We start from the raw sequence: 25,882 nt of genomic DNA on the forward strand, positions 1-25,882 counted from the left end.
CGGTCGCTATCGTGTTAACAAGAAAAAGGATCCGCACATACAGACACACGGACGTCCAAGACAGAACTTTTTTAAACTGTTTTTTAACTAGTTTAAATAACAAAAATGACATCAAAAATATCATGAACGTTAAAAATAGTGTTTTTTCTTAATATGTGTGTGTATGTATTATCTTACAAGTGCAATGTATGATACATAAAGACATTTTAAGTTTGAAAAATCAGATGTTTTGCGCGAAGTGACAGTAGTACCCACCTCAACGCTTCGCTTATGAGGCGTGCAATAAATAAATAATTTAATTACATATATCACTAATTTTGTACAATGAAAATAGGTAGATAATTATATTGTGACAATACGTTCATTTTTAAGTACACATTAAGTACCTAATAAGTTAATAATATGAGCTTCTTTATATAAATAATACTGTTCAGGAACTAATTCGCACCATATTTTTACTCTAATATTACATTTAATTTGTATTGAAAAATCATTAACGTTATAACATTTTTTTTCTGGTTTCTTGATCTTAAGGTACTCGTAAACGGGCTAGTTTTTTGACAATTTCTTGCTGCAATGGTATAGCTGCCAAGTTGCCGATTATATCTCTCAACACAGTGCAACAATGGGGAAAATTCATGTTTTTTATAGACGCAAGAATTTCATATCTAGCCGGCTATAATATTGCAAATCATTAAACCCGCTTTGACTTCACTGCAATATTGCCGTATATCGTCTTTGCTCTGCATTTTTTGTAGCCCGTTTACAGAAACCTTTAGTATATTTATTTCTAGCACTTTTCTTCTTTCTTACATTCGACTTTAGTTCTAAGCATTCTTCTTAGTTTGCAATTTTACGTAACTCTGAAAATGAAAATTTTGAATTATTAGTTTAAGAATGCAGTAAAAACTTTAGGAAATTTCTTTAGATCGTCTTTACTCAATTATATGAGTAATAAAAAATGTAGATGTTTTAAAGTTATTGTTTACTAGATTTCCGCCCGCAGCTTCGCCCGATTTTGAAAACTTGCATAGTTCCCGTTCCCGTGGGATTTCCGGGATAAAACCTATCCTATGTGTTAATCCAAGTTACCCTCTATATGTGTGCTAAATTTCATTAATTTCAGGTAATCGGTTCAGTTATAGTATTTGCGTGAAATAGTAACAAACACACACACATACATCCTTACAAACTTTCGCATTATAATACATATATTACGTAGTAGGATTAGTAACTTGTGTATAACATAATAAAAGATAAAATTCGTGATTCTCGAGTAATTCACAAATTGAATAATAAAAAACAAATCCTAAGTAATTAAAAAAGTACCATATCTTTCAATCAAAACATCACGTTACCACGTTACACACAAACAAACACACAATATTACCTCTTCCGCCATTTTATACAACACTCCACTAGATTCTGGTCCCGTCTGTTCTACCATATTCTTAAACAATCCTTTTGGATGTTTGGATGTGTCCAAAAGTTCGTATGGATGACCAGATTCTACTATACGACCTCTGCAATAAAGTTTATATTCAAATCATTTATTTATATATTAACGTATTATAAACAACTAGACAAGAATAGAAAAGTTGTATAAAACATTCATTGAAATTAACACCTTATTTCGTGGCAGTAATGTTCAAAATCTATTCTATCGAATAAAAAACTCTGCCTAAAACATGCGATGGCAGAGTTTTATTTCGGACAATTTTTAGCGCAATTTAAAATAGAAAATAGAAAAAATCTTTATTGAAAAAGTTTTAAAATAATAGTTGTTATTTGGGGATATTAAGGCCTGTGTGAGCCTAGTTTTTTTAATAGGTATAAAGTACTGTCACAGCAAATATTTTATAACAAACTAAATAATTGTTTATATTTTTCATATTTTATTACTTAATAACAGATATATTTGCCTCGAAATCAACGAACATTTTGATACGATTATTAATACAATTAAAAAATAATACTTACTTGTCCATTACTAAAACTCTATCATAATCCATGACAGTGTTCAGTCTATGCGCTATCGTTAGCACTGTGGAGTTCGCAAATTTATTCCTTATTGTTTTTTGTATCTGTCTGTCTGTCCTGTAAGAAAATTGTTTTTATAATTTTTTATCATTATTAGTAGGTATTATAATGTTTGAGTGTGTAGTTAAAAGTCCACCGTTTTCAAATAAAGACTTTTAACGGATTTTAGACATGATCTAACCACTACATTTTGACCACTGCGTGGAAATAAATAATATTATAATGAAAATAGTATAATTATAGTTATAAGACCCGAGATGAAAAAAAAATTAGTTACTAGATAGTTAAAAACCAAATAACTATAATCGAATTTTTTAATTCAAATTTTCTAGCTTTTTCAATACACAGCGAACCAAATTTCCTTTATTCTAAAATTAAATTGAGAGACATTAAAAAAAGCTAAAAGAACTTACTCCGTATCAACATTAGCGGTAGCTTCATCCAACACTAGAATATTTCGCTTCGCAAGCACAGCCCTAGCTAAGCATAGTAACTGTCTCTGACCACAAGATAGGTTCCCCCCTCCATCCCCTAACCGGGAGTTTAGACCACCAGGGAGGTTAGAAATAAGGGTGTCAAGTTCCACCTAAAAGAAATTGGATAATTATGAAATTATTTGGAGAAGCGTTTGTATGTGTTATCGTAAAATTAAAAACGGCATAATATATATGCAACTTGAGAGATTGCAAACTGTCGAAAAATTACGTGTGTAACAAAATATTTGCTTGTAATCTATCGGTGATTACAATTTTACGGTGACTATATCTATTGAGCGAAAAAAAAATTGGTTGTCTGTAAAGTCGGTTTACTGACGATAGTTGAACGTGACAACGTCCGATTGTGCTTCTTTGTCGCTCGTTCCGCGCTCTCGCTTGCACTTCAAACCTTACATGGAACGCCTCAGAGCGAGGTAACGCCGCATGAGTCATGTTTTTTCGTGCGTGCAGCCGGCTCTATCGAATTATAAGACGTTGTCACGTCAAAAACATGTCATGGCTTCGTGGTCGAATAGCATGTCAGCTACAATATGAATTTCATTATAATATAGTCAATATAGTCGTGGTGTGATTATCAAACCACGTCCTAAGTTAGAACATACCGCTCACTCACTCACCCACTCACTCACCCACTCCCACACCAACTCACCTCACTCAACGCAGCGTTAATATCAGCATCAACCCTCTGTCCCGCGGGGTCCATATTGTCCCGCAAGCTGGCCGCAAAGAGCGCGGCTCGCTGCGGCAACGCGCACAAGCGGGAGCGACGCAAGCGCAACCCAGCTGTAGTAACGCACACACCGTCTAGAGCAATGGTGCCGGTTGTACGGTGTAACCTACCCAATACATAAATATTTCAGGACAATAGAAATTAAAGACTTTTTTCATCAGATCGTGCCGTGTGTGAAAATTATCCTGAAATAGTATTTTCTAGTGTATGATTTTACGCGAAATAATTTTTAATTTTTTCATCTAGAAATTAAAGACTTTTTAACGGTTTTAAAACGCGATTTATTCATTATATTATTTACCCGACGTTTGGAACTCTTTACAGCGAGCGTGGTCACGGGGAGACTGAGATGTTATTCGTCTTGACGGTCATACAAAAATTACTATTTTAATAAATAATATAATGAATAAATCGCGTTTAAAATCCGTTAAAAAATTCTTTAATTTCTAAATGAAAAAATTAAAAATTATTTCGCGTAAAATCATACACTAGAAAATACTATTTCAGGACAATTTTCACACACGTCACGATCTGATCCCATACTAAGCTTTCGCTTGTGTTATGGAAACCAGATGGCTGATAAACACACATAAAATATTGTGCTTGTTGTGTACTAATTTAAATATTAACACTTTTAACTACATATGTGAATTTCAACTTATGAACCAACTAAAAGATAATAATTACATTATTTCTACAATACTATTTACTTCGATAACTTAAGTAATTTTAACTATGTTATAAATTCAAATTATGAACCAAATAAAATATATTTATAACATTAAGACTAAACTTAACTCTTAAGTGATTAACTTACCCGAATAAAGCAGAAATCAAGGAACTCTTCCCCGCCCCAGTCCGACCAACAACAGCGACTTTTTCCCCCGCGTCTATTGTAAACGAAACCCCTCGTAATGCTGGAGTTGTGTCTGTTTGTTTGTCTTTGTTTGGTGGTTTATCGTAATATAGATATACATCTTTGAATGATATTTCACCTGAAATATAAGTTGTTAAAAAAAATATTAACACAAATAAATAAATTGAATAATAAATCTATTATTCTGAGTATTTATCACAAACACTTTAGATTATCCATCTTTCTTCATTTTCGACATTCCTTATTTATGTTTTTTTTATGATCATCATATTTGTGTGTTCATACTCAAAGTACCCTACTATTCATTTCTGATTTTCTTATTTCTTTTCAAGTAATTTAAATCCCTTACTAAATTTATATCTTAAGCTATAAGCAATAAAAAGTACTAAATCACTACCTTTTTCAGGCCACGTGTTAAAATCAAAACCTGGATATTGCCTTAAGGCCTTTGTATCTGGCTCCATGGGCTCTTCAGGTGGTAAATCTGCGTATTCTTGTAACCTTTCGACCTAGAAAAAATTATTTTCATCATCTTCGGCCAATTAATTTTGGTCATAAAAATAATGATAGATAACACAATAAGTGAAAACTGTATCCAAGTCAATTCAATTCTTTTAAAAATATTTGTGAATTAACTTTTGAAAATTACTGAAAATTTTGTAACGGTATTTTTCTTGATTTAAACAATTATTTTTACTTTGGACAAAATGTGGAATGATCTTTAAAAATATTGACCATGCCATGAAGAAGAAGCTCTCTAATGAAAAAAATACACCAGTCGAGTAGTTTCCTAGCTTCATCGGAACAAACAAACATCCAAATAATTCATTATTATAACTTTAAATACTTACAGAGGTCATATGATTCTCAACATCAGCAGTTTGTCGCATACCAAACTGACACATGCCGACCAAACTTAGCGCTTGTGTGATAGCAAGACCTACGTTACCACTTATTGTATCTGGAATTTTGTTAAAAATTACATTGAGGTATTATTATAGAGAGGACACCACGAACAAAATCTGTGTAACAAGCGCGGCGGCACCGGCCGGCTAATCAGTTGACACTTTGTAGATATTCTGCCTTTTATTACTTATAAATTAAAACCAATCAATGTAACAAATAAATATTGTTTATCTTATTAAAAAAATATAAATAAAATTATTAATTAAAACCAATCAATGTAACAAAAAAAGATGGCTTGAGACGATTGACTCTAACTCGTGTTAGAAATAGTTTATTAGAGATGCCCTCTCTAGTACGTAGTACATGGTAACTCTATGAAAAAATAAATATTTTTAAAGAATAAAGTATAATGGAGATTTTTATTATAAACTATATAGCGGTCCGCCCCGGCTTCGCCCATGGTACATATTTACGTTTTCTCTACATAAGAACCATCCTCGTACTTCAAGGAATATAATAAAAAAAGAATTATCGAAATCGGTTCAGCCGTTCTCAAGTTATGCGCTTACAAACACATTTTGGGATTCATTTTTATATTATAGATTAATTTATATGGTTTCCTTCTGGCTACGAAAAATACAATTGAACATCTTAATATATATAAATCTCGTGTCACAATGTTTGTCCTCAATGGACTCCTAAACCACTTAACCGATTATAATAAAATTCGCACACCATGTGCAGTTCGATCCAACTTGAGAGATAGGATAGTTTAAACATGTAGGTAGGTACCACGGGCGAAGCCGGGGCGGACCGCTAGTATACATATATGTATGCTGAAATGTATGAAAACCGATTAAAGTACATGCACGTAAACGGTAAATGAAATTCAACAAACAAGGTAGGCAAGTGGAAGTGATTTAATGATCGAGTGAGTGAGTTAGCAAGTGAATGAGTGTGTTATTGAGTGAGTGTGTCAACGAATGAACGAGTAATTGAGTCGGCAAAATAATGACGGTGAACGAGAGATCTGGTAAATATTAAAATATGATTTTAACGAAGAAGTACCTACTTGTAAAATAAATCTTTAAACGGTTTTGATTAAACTCACCTCCAAAAACAAAGAAACTAAACGTAATACATCCCAAATATAAACAACAGACTATATCCATCCAGAAACCGAACGCTCTATCAGTAGTGAGTTCTATAGTCTGAGCTGATGTCCTCAGATCTTGCAGGGAATCGAACTCACGTACCAAAGTTGGTGCTGTGGTTGTGGATCGGATTGTTGTTAAACCTGCTACAGTGGAGGTCGCGTGGTTTAGGGTTAGGCTAACAGCTGGAAGGGAAAGTTTTAAAATTGAATTTTTGCAAAACAAGTATTTGGATTTAAAAAAGGATAAAAAATTCAAAAATCAAATGGCCGCACTTGTTGAAGAAAATTTAGTAATTTCTTAAAATACAATAGCTAATCGATTGCAAAAAAAATATGTATATAGATTTTCACTCATCACTCTGAGGAGCTTGAATTCAAATGCACAATGTACCATGTAAGCTAATAAAATAAATTAAAAAATCATGGTAAAACCTCATTTTCCAAAGAGCAAGAAAATAATCATTTTGATTATCAGTTTTCCGAAAAGTTGGTCAATAATTTATTCAAAACCAAATATTTTAGACTTTTATTATTTCAAAATATCCATCTCAAATACTCACAAATAGCCTGAACCCTCTTGATCTCCCGACTCGTGGTGAGGAACAATGACCTCAACACCCACAGAACTGAACCCACTACCACAGTGGGCACCACCAGCCACCAGTTCACCAAACACACTATTATCAGTACCGATATCACTTCCAGGAAGAACTTGAAATTTAAATTAAAATTTAAAAATACCACCACCAAAATATTTATACCATTTTTGAAGTTAAAAACTTCTTTAGGTCATTCGCATCATGGCAATATCGTCACGACATGGGGTAAGGCGATTTTGATATATTCGCCTAAAAAGTTTCACTTCTGACACGTGTGCTCGGCACACACGCTCTTTTTTGTCTATCTAATTAGTCAGAAAAATACTATAAAGTAGACCCGCGGTACTCCGACAATCGTTTTGCAAGGCCTTGTCGAAATATCGAATTTGTCGGATTATAGGGATAGCCTAGATCCCCCTATAGTCCGGATGTTTTTACGCAAGAGTACCTTGTAATTCGAGAAATAACAGACCTAATGATAACATAAGATGTTATAGGTAGTTCTGATTCAGAAGTAGGTACAAATCATGCTTCATTGTGTATTTTGGAATTAAAACAATATCTTCGAGTAGAGTACAATATAGTGGTGGAACTTTTTGTACAGGTTGTACACTGTTTAATCATGCTTGATCGATGTAAAAATTGTCAAAATTTCATCAATTTTAGACGTGTCGAATTACAGGGGGCGAAAACAGGCCAGGGGCCGGTGTAACGCGGGTCTACTGTGTACCTATTTTGGGTTATCTGGCCGAGATCGCTTATCGCGATAAGACCTACATGTTATTACTGTTATCACTCTTGTTATATTATAAGTATTATATTTAATGTGTTGCGTTGCTGTTTGTACTTTTTCATTCATATATCAATCAAAGAAAAAACTGTGTGAAATAGTAACTACCGGGACATAAAAACTATACATTTACAGAAATAACAATACATTTTATAATCAATATTGAAACTAATATAAATATATAAGTATAGAGCAAGAGAAAATCATATAAGCTTTACTTCTGCACTTTTAATTTATATTGGGACTTTGACTGTAACTATTTCTTTGACTTTATATTTTCATGTTTTATTACATTAACATTTTTCATAGATAAACACTAAATAATCGAACTTTGACTTACAAAAAGGAATTCGTTTTTTCTTTCTTAAAAAGCTTATAAATTCACAGTTGTATCTACAATTTAAAATTTCTATTTTTCCTATAAAAGATATAATTACTCAAATTCGACTTACAGAAAGACATTCCGATAAAGTCCAAGGCAACATGGTATCCACTTGACTCATATCATTTGAGAATCTATTCAAGATCCTTCCAGACGGGTTGTGGTTGAAAAACCACATCGGTGCATTTGACACACCCCTGAGGGTTTAAATCTGGGTTTAATTTCGTTAAAATTATGTAGATAATTATATTTCTCTTAAATAAGCCGTTGCAAAGAAGAACTTAATTAAAATAATTTTAAGCTATTGCATAGCTTCTATCGCGGGCCTTGAGCGCGGGGACCGAATCTAGAAATTTTGTAACGAAAAAACCTCACGCTCCCCACTCTGACGAGAGCGGAGGTGTGGCTTGAAGGCATAGCATGCAATAGCTTTACCGCGGCAGTCCCCGAGTGACACACGTCTTTTTTTTTTCATAAGTGAAAAAAATAAGTGATTAAAGTTGAATTTGCGGTTTCTATCTTTATTTTTCAATTGACTTGTGAATTTATATGGTCCTCAGATTTTATTCTTTACTAGTTTCCGCCCGTGACTTCGCCCGCGTGATGTTTTGTTATAAGGTTCTAAAGTTGTCCTATGTTCTTTCTCAGGGTCTAAAGATTGTCTGTGCCAAATTTCATCAAAATCGGTTGAGAGGTTTAAACGGGAAAGCGTAACAGACAGAGTAGTACTTTCGCATTTATAATATTAAGTAGGGATTTTAATGATAATATATCTGTTTTAAATTCACAAATAATAAGCACTTTTTGTGTATTTGAACAATGAATGGAGTATTTCTTCTCTCTTCTAATAAATAAATAAATAAAATAAATATAACTTACTCAAACATATTTTCATGCAACTTAACAGACGCTCGAAGGCAAGTTTTATAGAAATACAATAATTTCGTCCATGTGACAAACAGACACACAACAATTAGAGATACGTATATATAGACGTATTCCTCTCTGACTAAGTGCAGTCTGTTCGTTTGTAACTCTTCATATGTAACTGAAAAAAAAATATTTCATACACGTAAAAAAATTATCAACAAAGGAAGAGCCATTATTATTTTGATTTTGAAATTAAAATCTCTAAATTTTGAATGGTAAATTGCATCTAAATTTGTTTAGCATTGAGTGCTATAGAAATTAAAAACTAAAAAAATTGCATACATATTTCAATAAACCATTGTAACTAAAACCTATTTATAAGCAATTTATGAAATAATGGATTGAATTTCGTTTTATTTTAAGCCAATACATACTACAAAGTAAGTGAAGTCCCATGTCCCCTAGTGGGGTAAGGGGCAGATGCATTATACATCTGTTTTACTGATCGATTTTCTTTAGGGACAAGTAGGTGATCAGCCTTCTGTGTCCTACCAGACCGAGACATTTTTTTTTTCTTCGTCTCCACCGGGAATCGAACCCAGGACCCCTCGTTGCTACGCTCACACGTAAACCACTGTACCAAAAATATATTTGAAGTGAAACTTCTTTATCGGGGTTGGAAAAAAATTTAGTGTAACATTTTTTCGTTACGCGTGACATTTTTCCGTTACGCGCCATCTTTTTCTTATCCCTACCACGCGTGATTCGACGTATTTCTGTAAAGTTGGATATAGTAAATTATTTTTTGAAAAATAAGGTCATAAAGAAGTTTCACTTCTTACGTGTGTACACTAGTACAGACACACATTTATTTTTTTTAATTCAGTTTATAGTTCAAATAAATACCTGTATTATTATTTATCGATGTAATATTAGCTATAGAAGTAGTATTTATAACATTTTTAGCGCTATTAGTTTCTTCAACATTTACCCTGAAATAAATAAATAGATTTACACAAAATCGATCATTTTTAACATTGTTATCTATTCAAATATAAACTGCATTTAATCTATACTAATTTTATAAAGCTGAAGACTTTGTTTGTTTGTTTGTTTGAACGCGCTAATCTCAGGAACTACTGGTCCGATTTGAAAAATTATTTCGGTGTTAGATAGCATATTTATCGAGGAAGGTTATAGCCTATAGGCTATATTATTTCATCACGCTAAGACCAACAGGAGCGGAGCAATGCGGGTGAAACCGCGGGAAACAGCTAGTACTTTATAAAAACAAACTAAATAAATAATTATTTTTATATGTAAATAAATAAACACTGACCACTCAGTAAGCCACAAGTTCGTAGACGAATAGAACCCTTGTCCAGCCATGAAGAGTAATATCAATAATAATATAGCAGTTTTGCCACCCCCGCATCGGATGTAAGATATATACACACTACTTGATACTGCGCCTTCTGATTGATCTTCATCTAATAAAAAATAAAGACAATTTTTTTATTGTTGCTTTTTTGTAAATGTTAAAAAATGTAATGACGTTTCAAAAGTGCTTCTAGAAGGAGTCTAATTGAATAAATAAATGATTGAGTTTAATTTTTTCTATTCTATATAAATTATTTATACATTTGAATGCCATAAAACCAAAAATATCAAATTGACCATCGAAATAAAACAAACAATAGGTACATACCTTGATGTTCAGGTCCCGATATATTTTCATCTGCATTGTGAATTGATTCAGATAATGATTTCTGTCTCTTTAATTTCTCTTGAATAACGTTCGGTGAATTGTGTTTAAGCTAAAAATATAATTTTTATTTCGTTTTATGCATACGACTAATAAACATTAAGAGTTATAAATATATACAGGGTGTCCCACTATCGGTATACTAAGCGCGAAGGGACTTGTAGTTTTGCATACACTGATCACGTAAAAAATACTTCCAAAAAACATAAAAACAACATCGAAAATTTTTTGCTATTTTTTTCCTGAAAATCCATGTTTTCTTCTCTAGCTTAACGCAGCCGACATATACCGCTTCGCTAATGTGAGCATTTTATCAATGAAAACATAATCGATAGGTCACGTCACACGTGCTGTTATCAAAGTTGGGTGGGTTGCTTGTTATGGGTGTACACATAGAGTTTTAAGAATTCATCTATTTGAAAAAAAACTGCGTCTGGAATTTTATAAGTATTTTTTACGTACTCAGCGTATGCAAAACTATAACCTCCTTTGAGCTTAGTATACCAACAGACACCCTGTATATAAATGTGTTTTACAAAATTGGACCTTCACTTTAACTTTGGACTTGACTTTTACTTTAAGATTTTACTAAAAATTATCACTTTCATTCAGGTACAATCCATACTTAATGTTATAAATGCGAAAGTAACTCTGTCTGTCTGTCTGTTACTCAATCACGCCTAAACTACTGAACCAATTTGCATGAAATTTGGTATGGAGATATTTTGATACCCGAGAAAGGACATAGGCTACCTTTTATTGCGAAATAATATGTATCACGGGCAAAGCCGGGGCGGACCGCTAGCATTCAATATAATAAAATTCTTATACTAATATTTTAATAAATTAATTGATACAGATAAAACAATGTTAATTTAAGCAACATTTTAATTTTACTGTAAACGATGACTGTAAAGGAATTTTTTTGTATTACTCCATATTATTAGGTATGTGCTTAGATATATTATTACACTTTTGGCTTATACTTTTTAAATAAAATTACTTTCTTTCAAATTAATTCTACTTTCAATACATACCTTAACATCTTGAGTGGCATTTTCTGTATGATCACCCGATCCAAATTGTTCGAACTCAGACACTTTATTTCTTAATTCTTGGTATGTGCCTTGAGCTACAATCTATAAAAAATTACATGTTTTTATATTAAATAATTTTTTAGACTTAAAAAACACATGAAAAGACACTTAATAATATTATAGACTAATACTACCTTATAAATACGAATAATTATCTCTAAATTCAAATAAGTATTAAAATTCAATTTTCACCTAGTCCTTCTTCAAATGCAATAAATCACAATTCAAACTGTTTTTACCTTAACTTCCTACTACTAGAAAAAATGTAATTTATACTCCATTTCTTAATTATATAATCCGCATACAACTGAATGAAAATATCCAATTTTAACTGCTTTCCTTTTTTACACGCTTTATATTAGCTTCACCTGTATGTTTGTATGTTTGTAACCGACTTCTTTGGGCGCGATTTTGACCCACTTTAAACGGCCAGATTTCGTTCAAACTTTGTAGATTTATTGAGGATTGATGACAATACACTAATTTGATAAAATTTTCTATTTTTTAGTTCGGTTTTCTATAAAAAGCGTGTTTTTTAGTTTTTTAAACTATTATTATTCTCCCTAAACTCAATTGGACAACGTTAAAACCCAATTTAATGCCACAAAAACTACTAATTAATAGATCGTCCTTAAGCACGATCGAATTGTTTCTATTCTTGAAAAAAACTGTATTTATAATCATTTTAATACTATAAAATGGAAATAAATGATTTAATCCCACTCACCTTTCCTTCCTTCATAACGCACACATTGTCCGCATGTTTCGCGTAATGTAAGTGATGTGTGACGAGCACCACTGTGCTAGTTGCGAGAAACTCCTGGATGCATTGCTTGTATATCGCTTGGGATACCTGCAAGTGGTACCTAAACTCAAAGTATATTCATAAAAAAAACTTAAATTCAAAGCTTAAAAGCTTAAGTAGTAGGTACTTTGACTTCAAGTTAAAACTCTATCTACTAACATTGACTGACCGATGATCCTGCCTTCCGAGCCAGAGGTCGTGGGTTCGATTCCCACCAGGGGCAAATATTTGTGTAATGAACATAGATGTTTACTCTGTGTCTTGGTGTTAATTATCTATATAAGTATTTATTTAAAATTATATATGTATGTTTATCGGCCATCTAGTTTCCATAACACAAGCGAAAGCTTAGTATGGGATCAGATCGTGCCGTGTGTGAAAATTGTCCTGAAATATTTATTTATTTTTATATCTGTACCACTAAATAATTACCTTAGCATCCACAGCTGCCAACGGATCATCTAATAGATATAAATCAACCTTCTGATAAACACATCGAGCTAGAGATATCCTAGCTCGTTGGCCTCCAGATAATGTTACTCCTAAAATAAAAATACTTATGAAATAACTACCAAATTCATGTATTCCATGGATACTAATATTATAAATGCGAAAGTTTGGATGTATGGATGTTTGTACTCTCTCACGCAAATACTACTGAACCTATAACAATGAATTTGGTATGTAGGTAGCTGAAGAACCGGAATAAGGCATAAGCTTTTTATCCCGGAAATCCTACAGGAATGGGGACAATGTTGGTTTTTCTTTGAAAACGTGGGCGAAGCCGCGGGCGGAAATCTAGTATTTGTTTTGTATTATATTCTACTCCATTCTCTTCTATTCTATTACTATAAGGTTTCATCCAAATCTGTCTAGTAGTTCTTTCATGTAAGAGAAACAAACATCCATCCATCCCCACAATTTTATTCATTTATTATAATCGTAGCAGTCAGTCTCAGGAATAGTATCAGTGTAAGTTTCAATATCACTATCACTATCACTAACACTACCACTATCAATATCACTATCACAATCACTATCACTATCACTATCACTATCACTTACACTACAAAAATATTCATTCATTCATTTATTACCTTTTTCTCCAACAAGAGATTGGTCGCCATGCAAGAAACCACTTAGATCGGCTTCCAACTGGCAACATTTGATCACTTTATTGTATCTGTCCTTGTCGAATTCTTGCCCGAATATTATGTTTTGACGTACCTTGAAATAGTGTTGATAGTTAAATATACTTTAGGAGTAAAAAATAAAAAAGAAATTATAAAAATTTATGTTTAATTTCCTTCAAAATATTATTTCTATATGCATAGTTTTATAAATATGACCGTCAAATAATAGAGCAGCCATATTTAGGAAAAAAAATTCAATATATAATCACTTAATAACATTTAATTCTGTGTATTTCAACAAAAACTTGTTATTATGTGAGTGTGTGTTATCGTATATTGTGTGTGTGCGTGATAGCGATGTTTGCTTATTTGATGTCAAATCAAATCAAATCAAATATTTGCAATCAAACATGGTTACAACACACTTACATAATATTATAACAATATGTGATACATTTATTGTGTGATGTGTTATGTTAGAACAATATTAATTAACTTCTCCTTTTGCCCAAAACTTACAAATAATCGGAAATAAAATACAAAAACATTAACACAAATCTTATGTTAACTTGAGAGTGATAACCTTGAATTACCATTTATACTCTATACGGTAAGAGAAACTTAAGATTTGAGGGAGCACAATTGTACAATAGCTTGCCTAAAGCAATTAAAGAATCCTCATCAATTACTATTTTTAAAAATAAGTTAAAGACATACTTAACTAATTTCGATAGCTGATTGTGTTATACTAACTGCAAAATTGTTATTTCTCATATGTGTCAAAAAGATCATTGTATTGTTCTTGTTTGTTTTATGAGATAAATAAAGTTCTTTAAACCGATGTTACATTTAATATTATAATGATTACTGGTAAAATGAAAAAATATATATGTGCTACAGTCAAAACCCTTATTGACCGGTAAAATTACCTATTAGTCAATAGCCTTATTGACAAATTTTACTGGCAAATAAGGTTTTTGACTGGTTAAGGGTTTTGACTGCAACATATATACCGGCCGAATTGAGACCCTCCTTTTTTTGAAGTCGGTTAAAAATTAACATTAAATAATAACTGTAGTCAATATAGAACTTACAGATGCATCAAAAAGCCAAGATTCCTGTGAAGCATAGGAGATACTACAATTGATTGTCAGACTACCATCACTTGGTGGTAGTTCTTCTAACATGGCTAGAAGTAATGTTGTCTTTCCTGACCCTACTGTGCCTATTATAGTAGTAAGAGTATTTGGTTTTATCTGAAATTAATAATAATAAAAAAATGTTTATTTTTTTAACAAAACCACCGCAAGGCACGATACACAAATATGAAATAACGGATGACACAAAAGCACAAAAAATTGAGTACCAAAACTTTAGTAAACAACAAGAAAAACATAAAATACAGGACTCGATATTGAGGTAAAGAAGGCGATCTTATCGCTATTGAGCGATTTCTACCAGACAACCACAGAGTAAAAGAAAAGCGAAGATAGTAGACGTCGAACAAATAATGTTCAATACATTACAGAATTACAGTTTTCATTAAGACGAGGCTCCCTAACATAATTTCTGGCACTTAGAGACCGGTTGTCGGTAACTAGACGCTAACACAGCCGTAATAAATTTGAATATCGCGTGCGCTCTTTGATCGCGTTCGAGCTCGAAAAGTAAGTCCCAGTTCTTATTTCGTTTATAACTAAAGTAATAATTGATCTAGAGAAAAAATATCTTGGGATTCGATAGTAAACTCTATTTTCTTACTGTTAACATTTATTTTAGACATACAGTCCAAGTAAATCTTTAAAAAAATGTAATAATCCTTAAAAAAAGCAAAATTTTTTGATAAAAAATGAATCGAGCGAAAATGTTACAATTACGTAACTGTCTTGTACATCGAAAGATAAAGACCCAATAAATCATATACTAAAGTTCCATTTTGATTGTATGTGTGCCTGTTTCAAAATATTAATGCAAATTCACATAAAATTTAGGGAGCCTCCCCTTAAAGTACAATAAACAACTAGACTCACAATCACGCTCAAAAATTGTCCGAAACAAAACTCTGCCTACATATTAGACCGAGTTTTCAATAGACTTTGAACATAACTACCATCAAGTTAACATTATTTGCGATGAACATATTTTGACGACCTTTTAATAAACGATTGCTATACATAATGATGTTAACTTTTAACAAATTTAAACTGGCAGAAACCAAATTTGAAGCTATTTTTTATCATTTTTATCACCGAGAATAAATTCAGGAGCCTATGGATTCATATAATATAAGCTGTACCTATTTTTTAATGCCAATAAAGTTATTTATTATTATTATTATTAATTTATACGATGCTTTTACAAAGATAATATTATGTTAAATCTTTATTTTTTTAAGTGAAACTTCTTTAGGCAAACTGAGAGTAAAATTTAAAGGTCGCGACATGGCAATATCGTCATGTTATGAAGTAAGCCGACGATTTTGTCAAATCTTGCCAAAGAAGTTTCACTTCTGACCCGTGTGCTTGGCACACACGCTCTGTTTTTCTTAAATACCAAACAAACATAATATTATCAAGTATGATTATTAAATACGATTTTAATAATAATAGACTCACCGTCAAATTGATATGAGACAGCGCTGCCTTCTTACTTCCAGATATTTCTGGTGCGATCCAGTGCGTTGTGAAATTCTTAAATTGTACTAGGTCTTCCATTTTATTTTGGATAGTTTTAATATATCTGTAAAGATAATAATAATTATCAATTTAAAAAATTGGTTGTCTGTAAAGTCGGTTTACTGACGATAGTTGAAAGTGACAACGGCCGATTGTGCTTCTTTGTCGCTCGTTCCGCGCTCTCGCTTGCACTTCAAGCCTTACATGGAACGCCTCAGAGCGAGGTAACGCCGCATGAGTCATGTTTTAAGACGTTGTCACGTTAAAAATTCTATTATTATCTACAAGGAGTGTTATTGCTACTCCTATTATTTATACCTACTTCTGCTATTTCTACTATAACTGCGAGAGCTCAAACTCAAACTCAAACATTTATTTATTCAATTAGACTCCTTCTAGAAGCACTTTTGAAACGTCATTACATATTTTTAACATTTACCACCGATTCGGAAAGCAGTATTGGCTTGGTTGGTAGTGGCCCTGCCTTCCAAGCCAGAGGTCGTGGGTTCGATTCCCACCCGGGGCAAATATTTGTGTGATGAACATAGATGTTTGCTCTGTGTCTGGGTGTTAATTATCTATATAAGTATTTATTAAAAGTTATATATGTATGTTTATCAGCCATCTGGTTTCCATAACAAGCGAAAGCTTAGTATGGGATCAGATCATGCCGTGTGTGAAAATTGTCCTGAAATATTTTATTTATTTTATTTTTACTTACCCATTCTCTCGCTTAGGCTTAACTTCAGGTAACATTAAAAACTCCTGAATCCTTTTAACACTAACATAAGCTTCCAAAGTCATAGTTATAGACAACGGAAAAGCCTCAACCATGTACATCCTTAGACTCTCATAATAGGAGATTATCACGAAAATCTGCGCAGCCGTTATCGAGTTACCGAAGGCTATGTATGAGAGGATGGTAATGAGGAGCGCTATTTGCGTGTTTAATTTGGAACAGGAAAACATCGTGGCGTATATCCATGTTATTTTCTTAATCATGTTTAGTTCTTTTCTGGAATTAATCAATATAAAAATAAAATATAATAATTAATATAATAAAAATATATAATAGGTAATATAACTAGTGGTCCGCCCCGGATTCGCCCGTGGTACCTACATGTTTAAACTATCCTATCTCTCAAGTTGGATCGAACTGCACATGGTGTGCGAATTTTATTATAATCGGTTAAGTGGTTTAGGAGTCCATTGAGGACAAACATTGTGATACGAGATTTATATATATTAAGAGCCGATTTTTCAATGCTTGGATAAAACTTATTCGTCGAATAATGTATAAAACTACCATTTTAAAAACGTATTCTAATTGCCCGTATTTGACAGTTTACGTGACATTTTAATGTTATCGTGTAATACTTTATTGGACGGATAAGTTTTATCCAAGCATTGAAAAATCGGCCCTAGATAAATATAATAATACTAGCTGCTCCGCGCGGTTTCACCCCCGTGGCTCCTTTCCTCTTGGTCGTAGCGTGATGATAATATATAGCCTATAGCCTTCCTCGATAAATGAGCTATCTAACACCGAAAGAATTTTTCAAATCTGACCAGTGGTTCCCGAGATTAGCGCGTTCAAACAAACAAACAAACTCTTCAGCTTTATAATATTAGTAGGTATAGACACAGACTAATAATAATATACTATACGTATACAAGTATAGATATATATTTAGCAATAAAATGTATTAGTTAGTTTTACTGAACTGAAGATGTATAAGAGCGTATACGCACTATGCGGGTAGCCGCATTGCGGGTAGCCGTCCGGCTGACCGCAAGCACAACGTACAAGTACGCAATATTCATTTCTATGCGCACTGCGATGCGGCTACCGCAGACCGCACAGTGCGCATAGAAATGAATATTACGTACATAATTGTGCTTGCGGTCAGCCGGACGGCTACCCGCAATGCGGCTACCCGCATAGTGCGTATACGCTCTAAAAAGATGTGCATTTTAGATATTTTTTAGAATTATGAAAAATTATTTTTTGCTAATGAACGCGTGGAAAGTAAGTAATTTGAAATATAATTTCAATTTCAATTTCAAATTTATTTGCATAACTTTTGCATAATTCCTGAATCAAAAACGACTAAACCGATTTGGATGAAATATCACAGACTCATAAATTGGAATTACTTAAAAATACTTGCTTCCCCGTTGATACAATTTCAAGTATAAAGTTGTTAAAACTTAGCCTATTACTATAATAGTACTTATATTTTTTTAATCCGTCCATTTTTTCTTAATATAAGAGCATTCAAAGAAAATAATTATTTTAGAATTATAGATATTACTAGCGGCCCGCCCCGGCTTCGCCCGTGGTACATATGAAAAATAGATGTTGGCCGATTCTCAGACTTATCCGATATGCACAGAAAATTTCATGAGAATCGGTCCACCCGTTTCGGAGGAGTATGCAGACTAACATTGTGACACGAGAATTTTATATATAAGATAAACTTAGTATTTTTCTTACCTTCTAGCAGTTCCAATGATTTTAGCAAAGGCTTTCTCCCAAGTGTACATTTTAATGACTTCAATACTTTGTATCACTTCGTTCATGAGACGAATTCTATTGTCAGTTCTAATTGTCATCTTTTCTGTTAATTTGCTTGCCAATTTACCCAAATAACCTAAAATTTATATTGTATAATTAATATTTTGATTAAGAGGAAAAAATTCGAAACATTTTTGTCAAAAAAATGTGTGGTGTGCAAAAATAAAGTTGGTTGATTGGAAATCGACATAAAATATTATGAAAATAGAATTTATCAAATTGTTAAAATTATTAGTAATCCCATATGGTAATATTAATTATAAAAAATGTTATGGTGTCTTTTTAAACCTGTTTTGCTTTTTCCATTTTTTTACAGTAGACTACAAATTTGATATTCTAAAAACATTCAACAAATTTAAACAACACACAACAACTAAAACAACAAAAACTTACTAGCAAATGGTATAAAAAGCAGCAGAAATCCAACACCGAGTAACGCTGGAATTCCAACATGGCGATACATTAAATATATTATTATAGAGCTTTCGACGGGTATTCTAATTAAATCTATTAAATATATGGCTGCTATTTCAAATCTTTCCACGTCGATAGTGAGTAAGTTAACTATATATCCTGTAAGACCCTCTGATGCTTTTCCAGCTGTTAGATTTAGGTGGTGAAGCTGAAAAAAGTATAGAATTATAAAAAAAACTATAATTAAAGTGTAAAGAAAAATAATTACAAAAAATGTATTGTACAGAGAAAAAAATATGACGTCAATTTATTTTTTGTAATTTATTTATATCCTGAAATTAAATTTGTGAAATGGGTTGACGTTTTCTAATGTTAATTTAATTTTAAAAATGTCATTTAAATTCACAAGAAATGTAAAAAAATTACCTTTCTATATATTAAAGATGAACATGATCTCGTAAGTAGCATACTACTTTCCAATTGAAAAAGTAGCATGGAATGTGTCATGACAGCACTCAATAACATAAGGCTAAAAAATAATATTTATTTGTGTTACATTTTATGTCATTTTAATAATGGTTATTTTAACATAATATTACCTATATTAAAATTTATTTTATTTTAATCAATAATTATTAATATAAACAGTGGAAAAAACCTAAATTAAAGACTGGGATAGTAGATAAACCTTTTCATAGTGAAGTAATCAGAAAAAATGCTCATTTAATGTGACAAAATATCAAAAAAAACCTGCATTTTGAAACATTTAGGCACTTTTTTTGAAGTGAAACTTCTTTATGCGAGTCGAAAGTAAAATTTCAAGGTCGCGTCAGGGCAATACCGTCCCATCATGAAGTAAGGCGACGATTTTGAATCTTGTCAAAGAAGTTTCACTTCTGACACGTGTGCTTTTTTGCACACGATTTTTTTAAACTTTAAAATACCTATTTACTCGCAAAAAAAACAATTTTTTAACAAACAAAAGTTCTCCAACGCAATGAACATAAAATACCTTTAAAAAATATAAAATAAAACATCTTACCCTACAATACCAACCGCATACATGTACGCTTCATTATCTGCCATCCCGGAGTGAGAGGGGGAGAAATAATTTATAACAGCTTCTAAACACATTGGTATTGTTATTCTGGAAAAAAAATATCATAAAATAAGTAAAAAAAATATTTTTTAGGTATGACAATCGATAAATATGGTTAATTAATTTGAATTTCGTCTCGTAATCGAATATTTTCTATTCTTTAAAATTGGTGAGCTGTTTTTGTGTTGAATCTTATTAAAAATGAGCTGTAAAAATAACGTTTTCTCCTTATCGCCTGTTAAATACGAATACATATATTTAACTGTGTTTTTCATTAATAATATTGTACTAAAAAAACCGCAGACTAGGCCATAAATTCAGCCTTATTATTTAAATTATTAAATAATGAGGCTGCCGTAGTTATTACATTATAATACTAACCTTATACAAGAATCTATTATCGCAAAAGTAATATTAAAAAGGAAGAACTTTGGTCCGTAAATCCATGCTACTGCTCTTAGTAATGATGGATTTCCGCCTCGCACTGAAAAAAATATGAATTTTAACAAAAAAAAATTTTTTTTCGAAAGTAGATTTTTGTACTACGAAATTATTACTATTATTACTATTTTCTATCTTTAAATATTTGTAAAGACAATATAAAAAACAGCAATATGCATAATGTATAAACTTTAGACATTAAGGGTGCTTTTCTTTTTAATGTGCGAGGATGGGTAGCGAGGAATGTGTTTGTAAATAATCAATAGTATCGCTTCAAACGCTAAACGCTTCAAACTTCAAACTAAATCAAGATAAATGAACAAACACATTCCTCGCTACACAACCTCGCACATTATTAGTGGAAAAGCATCCTTACTTTAGGTTCACTATTTGTGAAATAAATCTAATGTTTTCATATTTTTTTCGTTACATTTAACTTACCCTGTTTATCTAACTCGTCTTTCCATTTTGCCCCTAATTTTTCTCCATTCAACGCAGCTCTATGGTGTGGGGAACATCTGTAATTAAAAAAATATTTATAAAAAAACTAAAAAACACGCTTAAACTCATCAAATTATTGTATCGTCATTAGACACCACTTTAATAATATTAGTGCTGTACATGGGTAGAGTAAACGGTAGAGCAGAAGTAGAGTAACTATGACTGACCGGTAAGCTTAGTTGGTAATGACCCTGCCTTCCAAGCCAGAGGTAGTGCGTTCGATTCCAGGGCAAATATTTGTGTGATGAACATAGATGTTTGCTCTGTGTTATTATCTATATCAACGTATTTATTAAAAATTATATAGGTTTATCAGCTATCTGGTTTCCATAACACATGCGAAAGCATAGGATTAAATCGTGCTGTGTGTAAAAATTTTCCTTAAATATTTATTTACTGTCCTACTAATGTAGACATCATTAGTAGAGAAAAGTACTAAAATTTGGTCAATAACTCTTAGTTAAACTCTTATTAGTAATTATTATATTATTAATTATATTATATTAGTAATGAAGAAGGGATTAAAAAACTGACCTATATAAATCATCTATGGTTAATTGTCGTTTTCTTCCTAATAGAAATATGTGACGAGTGTACCTGTAATTAAAAAGCATTGTAGTTAATATTCTTTGATTATTGTTATGTTTGTTTACCATAAACATTATAATTTGGTGAATGAATTTAAATAAATTTTCAAATAGTAGCAATTCAAAAACTTATCGAGTGTACAATATTATGTACACTCCAGAAAATGTATTTGCAAAATATGTCACTTACCAGAAACATATTTTAGACAGCAAACTAGCTTTCTCCCGCGGGTTCTGCTGACGTTCTGTGTTAAAGCGACCGGCGTCCATTTTTTAATAAATATTAATACTGGCGTGGTATAAATATCTGAAAGATAATAAAAATATCTAGTAGTTCCTGAGATAAGCGCGTACAACTAAACAAAGCTCTTCAGCCTATATTAATTAGTATAGATACGTGGAAATAGTCCCTAATTAATAATTATACTGTTGAAAGCTACATCCCTGTTAAGTCTCATAAAAATCCGTTCAGTGGTTTTCGAGTGAAAGAGTAACAAACATACATCATCACAAACATACATCATCACAAACATTCACGCTTATAGTATTAGTCAGAGTAAATTGGTATAATAAACATTGCGCAATATTTAGCAAAAAGCTCGTTCTATTAAAACCACAGATTAAAACATTAAAACAGTAAGTAGGTATTTATCCATGTGAAGTAAGTATATTCTCACATTAATAATAATTACCTATCTAATGCATTTAGAAGGAAAATCTAACAAAACTTTTTACTGTACTTTATAAGTAAAATAATGTGATTGAAATAAATAATACAGCAATTTAATATTTATAGGTTTTTAAAATTAAAAATAAATATTTTTTGGGGAACACAATAATTACTATCATTCTTATAAAAAAATCAAACGTTTCATATTTTACTTACTTAATATTATACGTAAAATAAAAAATTGGCAAAACTCTATCATAATATTGCAACATCTTACATACCGACAAAAGGACAAACAATAAAAATATAACAAAGGGCATTTTGTTTTTGTTTCATTATTATTAATTATAAATGCTCATTCATTGTTCAACTTCAATTCGATTAAACCGTAAAATTATTTATTATCTATAGGTAGGTAATATCTATCACATAAAATGGTTATTTTAAACCACCACAGAAGAAACATATAATAACCATAATAACTAAATAATTGGTTCATTCATTCATATTATTAAATTCATAAATTCAAATTAATAAAAAAAACTAACCTTAAAATTATATTTCCCGCCTGAATCTCCAAAATCTGACGTTCGCAAACTTGTAGAATTTGTAGACAATCCAAATCCACAAATCACATTGTAATTTAATTAAATAAATAAAATACAGATAAAATATGTATGCTTATGTTCCGTTACGCACGTCTTCACAATTCTACAACGAAATCAGACTGTGTTGTGTTGACCTTGCTGTCTGTTGTTGAACTGTTCTAATTTGCAAACTTTCGCGCGTAAAGTTATATTGAATGCAATAATAATTATGAACCTTTCGAGTTGATATAATTTTGTATAATGTGGTGAAATAATTGACTGTAGATATATCGATATGTACATGATTATCTAGATATTTTTCAGTATAAGTTATGGAGGCTAACCGTTCGCGGGAAAAAAACGTAAATGAGATTTTAATAATTAATAGTTACCATGGTAACTGAGCTTTTGTATATGGTCCGTGCTGACTCATATGTATGTATAGATATATTCGCGAAATTATTAATGAAACATTTCTTCAGATATAAATAGGAATTTTCTTTAGATACAAAAAGATAACTAAGTGAGAAATGTTTAGAGCTTTGTTTTAGACTTAAGAGCATACAAAGAATCGATCATTATTATATTTTACTAGTGGTCCGTCCCGGCTTCGCCCGTGGTACATATTTACGTTTTCTCTACATAAGAACCATGCTCGTACTTCAAGGAATATAATAAAAAAAGAATTATCGGAATCGGTCCATCACTGCATAGTATAAAACAAAGTCACTTTCTCTGTCCCTATGTCCCTTTGTATGCTTAAATCTTTAAAACTACGCAACGGATTTTGATGCGGTTTTTTTTATAGATAGAGTGATTCAATAGGAAGGTTTTAGTATATAATTTATTAGGGTTTAGACAAAGCGGGCGAAGCCGCGGGCGGTAAACTAGTATTACTATAATGCATAATGCGAGAGGCGCGAGTTCATTTCAAGTACGGTATTTAGAGCAATTTTAAATAATTCGTTGTAAAAAATACACATTTGTTTACTAAAATTTTATCATTATATTCTTAAATACTATACACTAATGTACACACAAACAACTATTTTGAAAAACTATAAAAATTGCTGGTTTGAGCGGATTAATTTGTTAAACATGGGTCCAAATCGAGTCTAAAGGAGTCGGTTAGACTCGATACAACATCTTCTTATATATAAAATTCTCGTGTCACAATGTTAGTCTGCATACTCCTCCGAAATGGGTGGACCGATTCTCATGAAATTTTCTGTGCATATCGGGTAAGTCTGAGAATCGGCCAACATCTATCTAATAATCTAATAAATATTATAAAGGCGAAAGTTTGTAAGGATGTATGGATGTATGGATGTATGGATGTTTGTTACTCTTTCACGTAAAAACTACTGAACCGATTACAATGAAATTTAGCACACATATAGAGGGTAACTTGGATTAACACATAGGATAGGTTTTATCCCGGAAATTGAACGGGAACGGGAACTATGCGGGTTTTCCTTTGAAAACGCGGGCGAAGCCGCGGGCGGAAATCTAGTTAAAAATATCGGAGTATTTTTCAGCCAAGAACTAGTAAATTAATGGGTTAATTGAAATATAACGTCAAAACAGACGGGAGTCTAATAATTTTACTATCCGACTGGGGCTTCTGCGTAAAGCTTCGACCATGAATTCCAAAAACAGCCTGAAAGAACCTTTATAATGAAAAAACCTAAGGGAAAAACTATAAAAAAAATGTAAAATGTGTTTCAGCCAAGAAACAAATTATGAAGTGGCAAATAATAATATATAAATCTTTACATATATAATAAATCTGTAGAAGGGTCAATTCTGTACATTGAAAATATTGAAAAAATAAATAGTAGGGGGTGTTACTGGATCGATACCAAACCCAAATATGTGATAAAAAATTTTTTGTCTGTCTGTCTGTCTGTATGTGAAGGCATCACGTGAAAACTAACGGTTCGATTTCGATGAAACTTGGTATAATTATACCTTATTATCCTGGGCATAAAATAGGATACCTTTTATCCCGGAAAATACGTAGAAAAAAATAAATCTTAATTTTTCCGCGCGGACGGAGTCGCGGGCGGAAGCTAGTATATTAAATATATGTATCTAATCAGCTAAGGTAATCAGCATTTCCGGCTATAATCAAGGCATGAACGCTTTTAAATCCGTAATTTTTTATGAGTTTATCTCTTTAGATCTTTAAGATATATTATTGTCATTTTATATCTAATCTTTATAACTGGACCGTTTTTTTCAGTTTCAATGGTAGATGGCAAATATCATGTGATTATATTATCTCTTTATCTATTTCAGGAAAATGAATAGTGATTCAGTGTATAAAAATAATATCTTATCAAATAAAGAAATTTTTTCCTCAATAATTACGCAATAACCAAAGCCTTCCGCCCGCGGCTTAACCCGCATTTTGAAACAAAAACCCGCATAGTTCCCGTTCCCGTGGGATTTCCGGGATATAACCTATCCTATGTGTTAATCCAAGTTACCTATATGTGTGCTAAATTTCATTGAAATCTGTTCAGTAGTATTTGCGTGAAACATACATATACATATTACATACATACCTACATACAAATATACATCAATCCTTATTCGCATTTACAATAAGGATAGGATTATTAATTTTCTTTGCTGCTCCGCTTATATTGATCGTAATCTGATGTTTAGAAAAAAAATA

The 25,882-nt window shown here is 31.8% G+C and overlaps 1 protein-coding gene across 1 annotated transcript; it reads right to left on the reverse strand.

The window, feature by feature from the left end:
• Nucleotides 1–584: 584 nt before the first annotated feature.
• Nucleotides 585–23,308, reverse strand: LOC149475550 (putative multidrug resistance-associated protein lethal(2)03659). The gene is made up of 31 exons (XM_089713329.1): nt 23,161–23,308; nt 22,133–22,249; nt 21,890–21,952; nt 21,296–21,372; nt 20,795–20,897; nt 20,357–20,461; nt 19,741–19,843; nt 19,294–19,522; nt 18,820–18,976; nt 17,044–17,337; nt 16,263–16,386; nt 14,742–14,903; nt 13,612–13,741; nt 12,947–13,056; nt 12,437–12,562; nt 11,650–11,751; nt 10,556–10,664; nt 10,187–10,337; nt 9,754–9,839; nt 8,857–9,025; nt 8,048–8,174; nt 6,767–6,917; nt 6,162–6,389; nt 4,996–5,105; nt 4,542–4,653; nt 4,085–4,262; nt 3,187–3,373; nt 2,454–2,626; nt 1,981–2,097; nt 1,391–1,523; nt 585–863 (listed from the first exon to the last, which is right to left on the reverse strand). Exons 2-31 carry the CDS (start codon nt 22,210–22,212, stop codon nt 828–830), a joined length of 4,032 nt encoding a protein of 1,343 aa, XP_089569455.1. The 5' UTR covers nt 22,213–22,249; nt 23,161–23,308; the 3' UTR covers nt 585–827.
• Nucleotides 23,309–25,882: the final 2,574 nt, after the last annotated feature.

Source organism: Colias philodice, chromosome 30 (assembly GCF_061535455.1).
Source record: "Colias philodice isolate Cphi_HAF_F1 chromosome 30, ilColPhil1 Martin Lab GWU primary, whole genome shotgun sequence".
NCBI lineage: Eukaryota > Metazoa > Arthropoda > Insecta > Lepidoptera > Pieridae > Colias > Colias philodice.